This window comes from Mytilus edulis, chromosome 10, assembly GCF_963676685.1.
Source record: "Mytilus edulis chromosome 10, xbMytEdul2.2, whole genome shotgun sequence".
In the NCBI taxonomy this organism is placed as follows: domain Eukaryota; kingdom Metazoa; phylum Mollusca; class Bivalvia; order Mytilida; family Mytilidae; genus Mytilus; species Mytilus edulis.
This window is the reverse complement of record NC_092353.1, coordinates 20988304-21004414: the sequence shown is the minus strand read 5'-3', so window position 1 is coordinate 21004414 and position 16111 is coordinate 20988304. Positions and strand designations below refer to the sequence as shown.

The 16111-nt window shown below is 33.7% G+C and overlaps 1 protein-coding gene across 2 annotated transcripts in view; it reads right to left on the bottom strand.

The window, feature by feature from the left end:
* The window catches only part of LOC139490609 (uncharacterized), a 90262-nt gene that overhangs the window by 41651 nt on the left and 32500 nt on the right, over positions 1-16111 (bottom strand). Inside the window, exons 1-4 of one of the 2 annotated variants that reach the window (XM_071277499.1) lie at positions 7014-7095; positions 5588-5682; positions 4677-4778; positions 1415-1498 (exon numbers count right to left, since the gene is read on the bottom strand). In XM_071277499.1, coding sequence (XP_071133600.1) covers positions 1415-1498; positions 4677-4778; positions 5588-5682; positions 7014-7015 — 283 coding nt within the window. In that variant the 5' untranslated portion in view covers positions 7016-7095. Of the gene's footprint in view, positions 1-1414; positions 1499-4676; positions 4779-5587; positions 5683-7013; positions 7096-16111 lie in introns of those variants that run through there. The other variant, XM_071277497.1, reaches the window with a different exon arrangement.

Genomic DNA, 16111 nt, shown 5'->3' with positions numbered 1-16111 from the left:
GGGAGGACAATTGCTTTAGAATATTTAGCAACTTTTCAAAAAAATGCTAATCGAAAGGAACATGCATGAACTGAAAAAATGTAAATATGAAAAATATACTTTTGGTAGCGAGTGTCACCTTTGGCGAGAGTTTCAAAATAGGATTCAGATATACAATTTAACAAATATCTAATGAAATTGTTAGGTAGTTCATTTTATCCATCTTATGTAATAATAACAATTTGTAAAACTAAAAATAAAGATTGTGATAAATGTTTGTATAGATGTAACCCATATTATTCAATAACATGTATGGTCAGCTCATACTGGACCATACGCGTATACTCATACGGTCCGACCGTACGCGTATGGTCGGACCGTACGAGTATACGTATACGGTCCGGACCGTACGCGTACGGTCCAAATACTCATATGGTCTGGAACATATATAACAGAGTATATGAATTATTTATAAGGAACAATACAATAAGATTTTTAATAACTAATACATGTAAATTATAAGATCACCTTCCTCAAGGGCAAAACCTATTGTGATCTACAAATGTGTATAGGCTTTTTTGTGGCTGCCAAGTTTTATTGGTGGAGTAAGCCAGAAATATGTAGAGAACCCCCAACTTTCAGCAAGAATATGTACAGACAATCTAATAAATGGACTAACACAAAAAACATACCAATAGAAATTCTATCATAGACTAGGCATAAAACACTGGCAAAATTTCAAATCATTAGAGCATGACTGAACAAATTCCCACTCAGATGTCTAGATATTGTTACCATGACAGCACAAGTATGTTTAATATTAGTGATTTTTTTGTATCTTTTTTTTCTACTCTTGCCATTTCAGATTTTTTTTTTGTACCTTTGAAGAATGTGAAAACTCTAACGGTTAAGATCATTAAGTCATGACTAAATCAACAAAATAACAAAATTCTGCTGTACATTTAAATCAATCACAGGTTGGGTCTTAATTAAACATCATATATTCAATATCAATAGCACTTCTTCAAAAGAAAAAAATAACAGAAAAAACTTTTCTACATAAATTTAAATTTCAGCAGTGATCAAAGTTTTACATAATAATGCTTTTTTAATTACACAATCCATATAAGACATGTTAGAAAACTATTTCACAGTGCATAAGTTTTAAGATTAAAGGAAGTTTGATCTCCAACACAGAATGAAACTGATGTATGGAAGCAAATGAAAACTGTAAAGGAAAGGAAACAGATAATCTTGAATAGAACATAATGAGCTTGTCACAATACCTACAATGTACATTTTGCTAGTTCAACATTCACCCAATGCAAAAAAAGACAACAGACCACATTATCAACGACTGACAATAATGAATAACTATTCACAGCTTTAAAAACAAATTTTAATTCTACATCTATCATTATTTCTTTTATCATACCTGTAACTATTGCATGATGATGATAACAAATGTTATTCTCATTTCTTCTGTCAATAATGTGATCACCTGGACTCAAAACTTGGTCTGCAAAGCATAAAAACAATAGATATATCATAATGATAATACCAAAGGCTAAAGATAAGCATGTTAAATTTTATCTGATATTGTTGTCTTTAATTTTGAAATGTTTGCCACTGGTGATAGACAACTTAGGATATTACTTTAGTATACACCCAAAAATTGGTATGTGCATGCATGATTACAAATTAAGGTATTGTTAGTTTCTCATTCCAACAACAGTACATATGCCAAAAAAAAAGAGGAAATTCCAAGATAACAATTTAGTACTTTTAGTCAATGAAAAACAAACACCATCATGGCCATATATACCCAAACCAGGTGCTCCGCAGGGCGCAGCTTTATACGACCGCAGAGGTCGAACCCTGAACAGTTGGGGCAAGTATGGACAAAACATTCTAGGGTGATACAGCTCTGAATTTGGATTGTGATCAAATTTTTGACATTACATGGGTTTTTTTTTACACAAAACAAATGTCAAGATTTTACAAATTTTACAATTAAAGATTTCTTCTTCAAACTTTTTAAATCTAAAATTAAATAGTTGGCACAGCATAGGTTTCTGACACAGAATGAATGTGGTCTAATGAACTTAAAAGTTTGTTTTTGCCTTTTAGCAATTCACTATGCTGTTGAATATTAATCCTCTCAAAAAAATGTTTGAAGGAATTTTCTTTTTATTTATGAAATCTGAAATGAGAAAAATTTAACCCCCCCCTTTTTTCACATCCCCGTTTCCTTTTTTCCAAAACTGATATCAATTCAAATTTCTAATGGAGTTTGCAACAATAACTACTCTTTTAAATACATCATAAAATATTAAAATGTAAAATAAAGTGCTTGTTATCACTGAATGGTAAAGATTGGTTGGTAGTAAAAGTGAATATACATTGTTTATTGTATAAAACAATAAAAAAAAACTTCATCAGCAACATTTTATATTGGCAAATTTCCAATGAAGTTATTTACATAAAGTAATGGGCAAATAAAAATAGAAAATGACATCATAGTCATGTCTGGCAAATGTCCAACATACATTATCTAAAAACATTTTAGATAAGATAAGGAAATAAGATGTAAAAAAACTGCTTGTTATCACTGAATGGTAAAGATTATTTTAATTTATCAGTTGGTAGTAAAAAGTGAATATACATTGTATATTGTATATAACAAAGATTTAAGTTGATTCTGGACAAAGAAAGATAACTCCAATTAAAAAAAAATCTTGCTATTGCACAATATTTTGCAATTAGATATTTCTTGCTTACTATTCTGGACAAAGAAAGATAACTCTAATTAAAAAAAAAATTGCTATTTCACAATATTGTGCAATTAGATATTTCTTGCCATTGCGCAATACTGTGCAATTGAAAAGACTTGCTATTGCACAATACTTAATATAATAATTTTAGATCCTGATTTGGACCAACTTGAAAACTGGGCCCATAATAAAAAATCTAAGTACATTTTTGGATTCAGCATATCAAAGAACCCCAAGATTTCAATTTTTGTTAAAATCAGACTAAGTTTAATTTTGGACCCTTTGGACTTTAGTGTAGACCAATTTGAAAACAGTACCAAAAATGAAGAATCTACATACACAGTTAGATTTGGTATATCAAAGAACCCCATTTATTCAATTTTTGATGAAATCAAACAAAGTTTAATTTTGGACCCCGATTTGGACCAACTTGAAAACTGGGCCAATAATCAAGAATCTAAGTACATTTTTAGATTCAGCATATCAAAGAACCTAACTGATTGATTTTTTGTCAAAATCAAACTAAGTTTAATTTTGGACCCTTTGGACCTTAATGTAGACCAATTTGAAAACAGACCAAAAGTTAAGAATCTACATACACAGTCATGACAGTTAGATTCGGCATATCAAAGAACCCCAATTATTCAATTTTGATGAAATCAAACAAAGTTTAATTTTGGACCCTTTGGGCCCCTTATTCTGTTGGGACCAAAACTCCCAAAATCAAACCCAACCTTCCTTTTATGGTCATAAACCTTGTGTTTAAATTTCATAGATTTCTATTTACTTATACTAACGTTATGGTGCGAAAACCAAGAAAAATGCTTATTTGGGTCCCTTTTTGGCCCCTAATTCCTAAACTGTTGGGACCTAAACTCCCAAAATCAATACCAACCTTCCTTTTGTAGTCATTAACATTGTGTTTAAATTTCATTGATTTCTATTTACTTAAACTAATGTTATTGTGCGAAAACCAAGAATAATGCTTATTTGGGCCCTTTTTTGGCCCCCAATTCCTAAACTGTTGAGACCAAAACTCCCAAAATCAATCCCAACCGTTCTTTTGTGGTCATAAACCTTGTGTCAAAATTTCATAGATTTCTATTCACTCAAACTAAAGTTATAGTGCGAAAACCAAGAAAATGCTTATTTGGGCCCTTTTTGGCCCCTTATTCCTAAAATGTTGGGACCAAAACTCCCAAAATCAATACCAACCTTCCTTTTGTGGTCATAAACCTTGTGTTAAAATTTCATAGATTTCCTTTCACTTTTACTAAAGTTAGAGTGCGAAAACTAAAAGTATTCGGACGCCGGACGACAACGACGACGACGCCGACGCCAACGTGATAGCAATATACGACGAAAATTTTTTCAAAATTTGCGGTCGTATAAAAACAACAGATGAAAAGATAAACACAAGTTCATTAAACAATACATCTAAAACTAAAGAGCAGTAGGGATGTCATTAAAATTTGAGTGAACTTGATAAGGCACTGCAGAAGAGGTCCACCAATGCATCCTTGAGTAGCGATTACATGCTGTATGCATTAACTCTGAATTTGGATTGTGATTAAATATTGGAAAAGGATTGAATGTGGTGTTGGAAATTTAATGTAAAATGTTGTCCCTTTTTTAATGTTTTTCTTAAAGTTATTGGTTAGTCATCTGAAGATTTTCACTAATCACTGAAAAAGAGTTAATATTTGTAAGTCAGTCATAATTAAACTTCAATGACATAGTACATTACTCATAATTTTGGTTTTTGTGTAATACTACATGTACCATAATTAGTTACATTTAAGCTGCCTAGGGAAAAAATCAACCTTATGCAAATGAATATCAATACATCTGTTACAATATTTTGGGTTAAAAAAACTCTATGGGCAGTCTATACTGTCATTCTTAACTTTTTAAATCACAAACCATTATCTTGTTCAGTAACATATGTCCTATTCTGTTCAATCTTTACCACTGCACATTTTACATCTAAATCTTCTTGATCATGTCCCCACATCTGCGTGTTTCCTATCATGTAAATTTATATTTGTGAAACAACAAATACATAATTTTCAGCTAATGTCCATGTTTTTTTAATGGGGAAAAATAGTTTTATAGCAGTTATCATTTGCAGAAAACATAGCAATCTCCTTTATGGAGGCCTAGGATCGATTCACTCTTGGTGTGGCTGTTTCCTTCTACATTAAAACACTTAACAGATGTCAAATTTTATCAAATTTTGTATGATGAAAGTCCAAGGATGACCACATTTGTATACCTGAATCAACATTTGAGGTGCCTGGCTCATCTCCATGATTTCATAAAGGAATTTAACAAAATTGAAAAAACAACAATATAAAAAAGATGTGGTATGCTTGCCAATGAGACAACTGTCCACAAGAGACCAAAATGACACAGACATTAAAACTATAGGTCACTGTACGGCCTTCAACAATGAGCAATGAGTCTTCATTGGAATTTCATGCAGAAACTAATCGGACATGTACATTGTAACTTGGTTAAAGAATTTTAAAAAATCAAACTTTTCAAATCATTTCCCCTTGTGTATTTTTGTTTCAAATGAACGGATTTCCTTATAAATTGCAGACAATCAGGATCAAAGTGATATCAAATCAAATCAAAACCAAACATATAATGTATATAAAGAATGATTACATATATATTCTTGCTAAGTTTGGTTCAAATTGGCCTGGCTGAGGCTTGATTCAGAGCAGATGATGCAAATTAATATTGTCTAACAATACAGGAAATGACAATATACATGTACAAGTAGATGATATAGCCCAATAAAACTCATGCAATGTTAAAATACAAACCTATTTTTTTAATTTTTATATCATCATCTTCATGAAACTTCAAATCTTCTGTAAAATCCATTTCATCTGATAACTTGGTGCATTTATTGGTTGTCCTGTAAAAATATATATTATAGTTTTAATGAGTTTAGTGAGAAATTTTACACATATAACCAAATAAAAAATCTAAAATGTTGATTAAAAACTAAATTATTTCAAATTATTAAAATGTATTATGAAGCCACAGTTGGATCTATCAAGTTTCTGGCAGACATCGTCAGACCTATTTGATAACTGAACATGATTTAATGTCATATAAAATGAGTTTCTTGTAATTTAATTTTAAAACTGATGCATGCAATGATTACCAGGAAAGTCTGGTTGATGACCACTGTGAAGAGAGCAGTGACGACCTGGAGATTTCAACTGGAGGCAGCCAGGAAACTTGATACTTTGAGCATTAGGTTTAGTAGGCCAAAGTGCATCTATTGTGAAGGGGGAACCACATTACATCCTATTGACCAAAACATGTTAATTATCATCAAGGCTGTGCAAGAGCTAGGGAGAATGACCAGCCTTTTGGACAGACTCCTGATCCTGGAGTCAAAATTGACAAAAAGATCTTAGGCTTTCTAAAAAGAAACTTAAAAATAAATCAGGAAGAAACTAAAAGTTTGGCATACAAATCCATGGTACTTTCAAATTTAGAATACTGCTCTTCAGTTTGGTCACCTCACACCCAAAAACAAAAAAACAACATTGAAAAAGTACAAAGAAGGGCAGCACGCTATGTCACCAACAGATACCACAACACCGTTAGTGTCACTTCCATGATTGACCATCTTCAATGGAAGTCACTTGAAACTCGCAGAAACATCAATCGAGTCACTATGCTTTACAAAATCTCACACCATCTCATTGCAGTAGACCCAAACCTTTACCTTTTACCACAGCCAGTCAAAAACACCAGATTCACTAATTCATTACAATACCAAACATTTAGCACAAGAACAGACTACTTCAAGTACAGCTTTTTTCCATTCACAGTTGTACTGTGGAACTCACTCCCACAAAACGTCATCAGTGTTAACTCCCTGGATCAGTTTAAAATACTGATCCAGAGTCAGTATATTTAGATATCTAACCTGTTTGTAAATAATGTAAATGTGTTAATTTTTGTTTTTGGAATTATTGCACAAAATTGGTTATTATATTTTATTAAGTGTCTGTTTGCGATGCGTCGACGTATAGTCATCAATGTAATGATGGGTCGTCGTATGATGTAGATGTAGATGACAAAACTTGTCTTGCTTGTATGAATAGTTTCCTCTTATGTTACACCATTTTCATAGTATTTTAGACAATTAATCAAGGGACATGATTGGGTTCGGACATGCGTCTCTGAATGATGAAATTGAAATGTGTTCCTGATTTTAAACTTTCATACATCAGTCAATATAGGCCTATGTGAAATAACAATGTTCGACGATACGTCGATGTGCGTCTTCTACTGTAAAGTGTTAAATATCGCGCATGCGTGAACCTGACAGGATGAACTTCTTTAGGGTCTGAAATTTTGTGAACATTTATTTCTACAAACATCATTACCACCCTAAATCTTAAAATATTATAATATATTTACGCGGTGTTTTAGATGCAATCAATAAATGACAAATATAAAAGACGGGTTTCACTTTTTGATATGTATATATATTTTGACAGATGGCGCCAAATATATATCCTATTACCAATAGTTAACCGGAAGTAAATTAATATTTTGAGAAGCGACGGCCACAAAATGCAATGACATTCATAGGTTGTTTCGGCCATACCGCTACATCGCCCATGGCCCCAGTTTGTATTGCAAAACAGCCGTTGAACGTCAGAATGATCTCAGACTATACTAAGCATTGCTGGCTCCTGCATAATAGCCTCTTGGAGGAAATTTTACAGGCTCCAGCAAAATACATGTGAAATAGCCTCTTCGGCGGCTTTTTATCGCGTTTATAGCGTTTTATTATGCATATAGAGCGGGTCTCCTATTTTGCTAGTCCAAATAATTAGGCCGTCTAGAAAGGATATTTTTGATTTTGCTGTCTCATACGAAGGAAGGCGTCCAAATTTTTTTTATCAAAAAGCCGTACAAAAACGGCATAATTATTTTGACAACTATTTTGTCATTTTTGGGATATAAATTAAGAATAGAAAAATATTATGCTGACAAAGAGTAGACAAACTAGAGATAGAATGAGATAAGATACAGGTATATGACTCTATCTATAGAGTAAGTATATCTGTCAGATGGGTACAGGGGAAATTGGAATGGAGTTTTTGACGTTTACATGTAGGTCCGTAATTTCCAATTATTTCTGGAAATAGTTGGTGGTATTTTAGTTCCAGAATCTATAAATTTAGGGGTTAGGGGTTGGGGGTGTCCGATTCCGAAACCCCGAATATAAAGAAACGAAATTCCGTAGTCCCGAATAAGTAAAGATGAAATCCTGTGTTAAAAGTTCTACCATTGCTCAATAATATCAAATTGGAATATGGGATATTCTTTCAATTTTTAAAGTTAAAGAAACATGGATAAAAACTAATCCATGCATATTTCATATTATTTATATTTTATTTATCTGTAAAGAGAAAGATTAAAGTTCGTGAAATGAATACGCAGACAGGACTGCCCCCTTGCGATGCCCAGTACTTGATTTGTCAAAAGTTTGTGAAACGGAGAAATGAATACGACTGCCCCCTTCCGAAGACCAGTACTTGATTTGTCTTCGGAAGGGGACAGTCACAGGGGCGTGTCCAGGATATTTGAAAGGGGGTGTAGAATAAATTATGTCGCCGAGCGAAGCGAGGCGAAAATTTTTTTTGACCTTTTTTGGCTTAAAAACATAAAATAATAGAGAATTGCACTAATGTAACGGTTCCTGACTTGGAGCATGTATATTTTATAGTTAAAGTGTCAGGGTGTGACATTTTTTATGCCGAGTTTTCTTCATTAATTGTCTATGGTATATTAAAATGATTGGATGGATCTTAACAGCAGTAGACCAATAACGAGAAATTCTAATCTCAAGGGTATAAGGAGTAACTTAACATTTCAATACGGTGTGCTGTATTTATACCACTCTACCAAGAAATTTGTTTTGAATGCACACGTATAAAAATTGCGGTTTTTATCCAACGCAATCATAGGTTTGAACCCCGTTCTGGATATCATAGTCAAATCTGAGTGACCCTTTCCAAGGCAACGCGTAAAAAAATTACCCCATTTTAGACAATTTAGCTGAAAATACAACCCCTTTTGTCAGAATATACCCAGTATCGTATATATAGTAATATACCCCCCCCCCCCCCCCCCCCCCCCCCCGGTATATTTAGAATGGCTATGGGGAATCGTTGTTAGTGTCACACAAAACAACCAAAATTCATGTATTATACTGATTTACTTACCGTTTTGGTTGTTTAAAAAAGGTGTCCAAGACACCTTGATACGATTTTAAGGTCTTTTGACGTTTTGTTTTTGACATCGACATCTTTGCGAATTCTTTATCACATCAACAACAATGGATACTAATCGCAGAGTCGAACACGCCGGACTCCGAGAAACGAAATTTTACGGTTGATGATGACTCATCAAATTGGGGAATCCGTATAAAAAGAAATCAGAGTATGTGTTTAATCAATGAATATGATAAATTGCCATCATTCAATACAATACTAGCAGTTTATAACGATCATTTTTTTTTTTTTTTTTTTTTCATTTTAAAGGGGGGGCGTACGCCCATTACGCCCTTACCTGGACCCGCCCCTGAGTCATGGATCTCTAGTTAAAAACAGGCTCTTGCCGAAAAAGGAAAAGCGACACTGAAGGTAAAGAAGGAATAATTCTAGTAAACTATTTTTGTGAACAGAGTCTGAGTATTGCATATAACTTCATTAGTACAATCCAGATTAGATTGTGTGATGTGTATATGATGTGTCGTTAAGGTTTATGTACCCTTCTGTAGCCATTTTTGTACTAATTTTTCAAACCTCAATTGTATCAAAACTAAAGATATAATAAATAATAGAGATAGGTCATTTAGTACATGTTCCAAGGGGAAACTTGATGCAAAGCATTATTTCTTACTGTTTCATTGCATTTGATAGAAAAAGAGGACTTTGTGGCAAATAAATCAAGATTTTTATAGAAAATCCACAGCCTTTAATACAGAGATTTTTGTTATAAAATTTGAAACATAAATTACTCACTTGATTTTCTATGATGTGCTAGTGTTTATTTTTTACAAAAAGTTCTAAGTAATAATCCTATATCTATCAGTCATCAAATTGCCAAATATGAGAGTACAAGGATAAAGGCTGTGGATTTTCTATAAAAATCTTAATTTATTTGCCACAAAGTCCTCTTTTTCTATTAAATGCAATGGAACAGTAAAAAATAATGCTTTGCGTCAAGTTTCCCCTTGGAATATGTACAAAATGGCCTATCTCTATTATTCATAATATGTGTAGTTTTGATACAATTGAAGTTTGAAAAGTTCGTACAAAAATGGCTACAGAAGGGTACATAAACCTTAACCTTATCGGTACAATTCACTCCACAAGTGGTAAGAGTATATATTTATTTATAGTTTAGCATTGTTTATATTGTATTGTAAACATGAGTTACCTCCCGTTAGTTTGGAGCTTAGTGTGTGATAACATTGTGTGAGGGAATTCGACGTTTGCTGTACCACTGTTCACTCCAACGCAATTTATGACAATACCACTGCATCAATCTGTATGATTATTTTTGCAGTGTTTTAGAAAATGATTTTACTTTGTTGTCGCGTATTTTTTTTAAACATTCAATGTTTTAAAAAGGCGAATTTTCTGTATAAAGTCAATAATTATGTTGACTTTTGAAGCCCAAACTTTTTACAGCCTTAAATACGCAAATAAAAGATCCAAAAACTATACCAATACAGAACGACATGTTTATGGAATTATAGCAAATCTTTTGGTTTACAAATTTTTATTCGTTATTGCAAAATAATGAACTTAAAATATCTGACATTTTCTCCCTACCCAGTTTACCCCTATTATTGTTTATGATGTGGACTGGTCATTGTTATTAATTCGTACGCAATTTGATTGGATTAACTTGTAATTAGTTTACCTTCAAACTTGTTTATTCTTTTCATACATGAATATTGATAATAAGAACGTGCATGCATGTGTACGGTAACTAAAATGACCTTCAAACTGGACACTGGACGAGTTAATATTATGTTTTATCAATGAAAGTTAAGGTATGAAAGGTAAGAATTGCCACTTCTTCTATTTTCACAAAATTTTCCGACTACACAGTTGATAGATTATTTTTTAAAAGCCTATTGTGGAGATAAAAGAGAAAGTTTACAAATAAGACGTTTTGTTCCATTAAACAAGTCATTTTCTTAAGAGAAATGCCGAAATACATTTTACGCACAGCTACGGCAGGTAAAGTTATTATTTATCATAACAAAAAAAAGCATTATTCAGTCTCATTGGAATATGTTAATTACAATAACTCCCAAACTTAAGTAGTAGGTATATGAAGTCAAAATATGTCCGATCTGCCTATTTTTGGACATCAAAAGTCAATACGATCTTTTTAAAGTCAATTTCGTCTACCTCACAAAATCTTGTTAGGCACTATAATAAATCAATAATATTGACATCATAAGTCTTTATGATTTTTATAATATTTGCAACTATATGATTATTGTATGATATTATGTAGTTAATTACTATACGTATTATATAATGTGTGTGAAGTTAGCAGCCGGTTCGTTATTCGATATTCGATATTCAATATCCAACCGGCTGCTAGCAGTCGGTTGGATATTCAAAATTAAGTTGAAAATAAAAAAAGAATAATACTTAATAACATTAAAAGCATGATTTTTATAGTTAAAAGAACTGATAAGATACGTAGGAGATAGTTTCATGACCTCTTCAAGCTGTCGCAAATTCTCGTTGTTCTCGAATATCAACCCTTTTCTAATTTGCATATTTGTCTAAATGTAATATAGATTAATGTCAATAAAAAAAAATCAAAGAGGTACAGTACTTTAATACAGGATTTTTCTTAAAAACAAAAACAAAAACCGATTACTCTAGAAAACAATTAGGATTATAAATAGAAATATTTATGGAAAGCCCATAAAAGAAATATATAGTGAAAAGCTACCTGAGACCGCTTAAATGAGGGTGAGACCCCCTAGTCTTTCAATGTTCACAAAATTTAAGTAAATCATAGACTCTGTATATATAATGGTTGTATCAGAAGGATTGCCCAGAATAATGTCATATTCGATATCTATGGAGGGCTTGTATTGTCACTTTTCAGCTAAAAATTATCAAAATTTTAGGACAAAGGGCACAGGGCAATGGTGAGAGCCCCCTAATTGCTCAATCTTTCTAATATTATGCAGACATTTAGTCAATAGGTAGATACACACGTGACTAAAAGGAATTTGGATAGACTTCCTGTCTTTAATGTTTACGGAGCGCCCAAAGTGGCAGTTGGATATTCAAAATAGATAGTGAAAAGCTACCTGAGACCGCTTAAATGAGGGTGAGACCCCCCTGGTCTTTCAATGTCCACAAAATTTAAGTAAATCATAGACTCTGTAAATATAAAGGTTGTATCAGAAGGATTGCCCAAAATAATGTCATATTCGATATCTATGGAGGGCTTGTATTGTCACTTTTCAGCTAAAAATTATCAAAATTTTAGGACAAAGGGCACAGGGCTATGGTTAGAGCCCCCTAATTGCTCAATCTTTCTAATATTATGCAGACATTTAGTCAAAAGGTAGATACACACGTGAAAAAAAGGAATTTGGGTAGACTTCCTGTCTTTAATGTTTACGGGGCGCCCAAATTGGCTGTTGGATATTCAAAATAGATAGTGAAAAGCGACCTGAGAACGGTTAAATGAGGGTGAGACCCCCCTGGTCTTTCAATGTCCACAAAATTTAAGTAAATCATAGACTCTGTATATATAAAGGTTGTATCAGAAGGATTGACCAGAATAATGTCATGTTCGATATCTATGGAGGGCTTGTATTGTCACTTTTCAGCTAAAAATTGTCAAAATTTTAGGACAAAGGGCACAGGGCAATGGTGAGAGCCCCCTAATTTCTCACTCTTTCTAATATTTTGCAGACATTTAGTCAATAGGTAGATACACACGTGACTAAAAGGAATTTGGATAGACTTCCTATCTTTAATGTTTACGGAGCGCCCAAAGTGCCAGTTGGATATTCAAAATTGATAGTGAAAAGCTACCTGAGACCCTTAATTGAGGGTGAGACCTCCCTGGTCTTTTAATGTCCACAAAATTTAAGTAAATCATAGACTTTGTATATATAAATGTTGTATCAGAAGGATTGCCCAGAATATGTCATATTCGATATCTATGGAGGGCTTGTATTGTCACTTTTCAGCTAAAAATTATCAAAATTATAGGACAAAGGGCACAGGGCAATGGTGGGAGCCCCCTAATTGCTCAATCTTTCTTATATTATGCAGACATTTAGTCAATAGGTCGATACAAACGTGACTAAAAGGAATTTGGGTAGACTTCCTGTCTTTAATGTTTACGGAGCGCCCAAAGTGCCAGTTGAATATTCAAAATAGATAGTGAAAAGCTACCTGAGACCGCTTAAATGAGGGTGAGACCCCCCGGTCTTTCAATGTCCACAAAATTTAAGTAAATCATAGACTCTGTATATATAAAGGTGGTATCAGAAGGATTGCCCAGAATAATGTCATATTCGATATCTATGGAGGGCTTGTATTGTCACTTTCAGCTAAAAATTATCAAAATTTTAGGACAAAGGGCACAGGGCAATGGTGGGAGCCCCCTAATTGCTTAATCTTTCTATTATTTTGCAGACATTCAGTCAATAGGTAGATACACACGTGACTAAAAGGAATTTGGGTATACTTCCTGTCTTTAATATTTACGGAGCACCCAAAGTGCCAGTTGGATATTCAAAATAGATAGTGAAAAGCGACCTGAGACCGCTTAAATGAGGGTGAGACCCCCTGGTCTTTCAATGTCCTCAAAATTTAAGTAAATCATAGATTCTGTATATATAAAGGTTGCATCAGAAGGATTGTCCAGAATAATGTCATATTCGATATCTATGGAGGGCTTGTATTGTCACTTTTCAGCTAAAAATTATCAAAATTTTAGGACAAAGGGCACAGGACAATGGTGAGAGCCCCCTAATTGCTCAATCTTTCTAATATTATGCAGACATTTAGTCAATAGGTAGATACACACGTGACTAAAAGGAATTTGGGTTAGACTTCCTGTCTTTAATGTTTACGGAGCGCTCAAAGTGCCAGTTGGATATTCAAAATAGATAGTGAAAAGCTACCTGAGGCCGCTTAAATGAGGGTGAGACCCCCCTGGTTTTTCAATGTCCACAAAATTTTAGTAAATCATAGACTCTGTAAATATAAAGGTTGTATCAGAAGGATTGCCCAAAATAATGTCATATTCGATATCTATGGAGGGCTTGTATTGTCACTTTTCAGCTAAAAATTATCAAAATTTTAGGACAAAGGGCACAGGGCAATGGTTAGAGCCCCCTAATTGCTCAATCTTTCTAATATTATGCAGACATTTAGTCAATAGGTAGATACACACGTGACTAAAAGGAATTTGGATAGACTTCCTGTCTTTAATGTTTACGGAGCGCCCAAAGTGGCAGTTGGATATTCAAAATAGATAGTGAAAAGCTACCTGAGACCGCTTAAATGAGGGTGAGACCCCCCTGGTCTTTCAATGTCCACAAAATTTAAGTAAATCATAGACTCTGTAAATATAAAGGTTGTATCAGAAGGATTGCCCAAAATAATGTCATATTCGATATCTATGGAGGGCTTGTATTGTCACTTTTCAGCTAAAAATTATCAAAATTTTAGGACAAAGGGCACAGGGCTATGGTTAGAGCCCCCTAATTGCTCAATCTTTCTAATATTATGCAGACATTTAGTCAAAAGGTAGATACACACGTGAAAAAAAGGAATTTGGGTAGACTTCCTGTCTTTAATGTTTACGGGGCGCCCAAATTGGCTGTTGGATATTCAAAATAGATAGTGAAAAGCGACCTGAGAACGGTTAAATGAGGGTGAGACCCCCCTGGTCTTTCAATGTCCACAAAATTTAAGTAAATCATAGACTCTGTATATATAAAGGTTGTATCAGAAGGATTGACCAGAATAATGTCATGTTCGATATCTATGGAGGGCTTGTATTGTCACTTTTCAGCTAAAAATTGTCAAAATTTTAGGACAAAGGGCACAGGGCAATGGTGAGAGCCCCATGATTTCTCACTCTTTCTAATATTTTGCAGACATTTAGTCAATAGGTAGATACACACGTGACTAAAAGGAATTTGGATAGACTTCCTATCTTTAATGTTTACGGAGCGCCCAAAGTGCCAGTTGGATATTCAAAATTGATAGTGAAAAGCTACCTGAGACCCTTAATTGAGGGTGAGACCTCCCTGGTCTTTTAATGTCCACAAAATTTAAGTAAATCATAGACGTTGTATATATAAATGTTGTATCAGAAGGATTGCCCAGAATAATTTCATATTCGATATCTATGGAGGGCTTGTATTGTCACTTTTCAGCTAAAAATTATCAAAATTATAGGACAAAGGGCACAGGGCAATGGTGAGAGCCCCCTTATTGCTCAATCTTTCTAATATTATGCAGACATTTAGTCAATAGGTAGATGCACACATTAATAAAAGGAACTTGAGTAGACTTCCTGTCTTTAATGTTTACGGAGCGCCCAAAGTGCCAGTTGAATATTCAAAATAGATAGTGAAAAGCTACCTGAGACCGCTTAAATGAGGGTGAGACCCCCCCGTTTTCAATGTCCACAAAATTTAAGTCAATCATAGACTCTGTATATATAAAGGTGGTATCAGAAGGATTGCCCAGAATAATGTCATATTCGATATCTATGGAGGGCTTGTATTGTCACTTTCAGCTAAAAATTATCAAAATTTTAGGACAAAGGGCACAGGGCAATGGTGGGAGCCCCCTAATTGCTTAATCTTTCTAATATTTTGCAGACATTCAGTCAATAGGTAGATACACACGTGACTAAAAGGAATTTGGGTATACTTCCTGTCTTTAATATTTACGGAGCACCCAAAGTGCCAGTTGGATATTCAAAATAGATAGTGAAAAGCGACCTGAGACCGCTTAAATGAGGGTGAGACCCCCTGGTCTTTCAATGTCCTCAAAATTTAAGTAAATCATAGATTCTGTATATATAAAGGTTGCATCAGAAGGATTGTCCAGAATAATGTCATATTCGATATCTATGGAGGGCTTGTATTGTCACTTTTCAGCTAAAAATTATCAAAATTTTAGGACAAAGGGCACAGGACAATGGTGAGAGCCCCCTAATTGCTCAATCTTTCTAATATTATGCAGACATTTAGTCAATAGGTAGATACACACGTGACTAAAAGG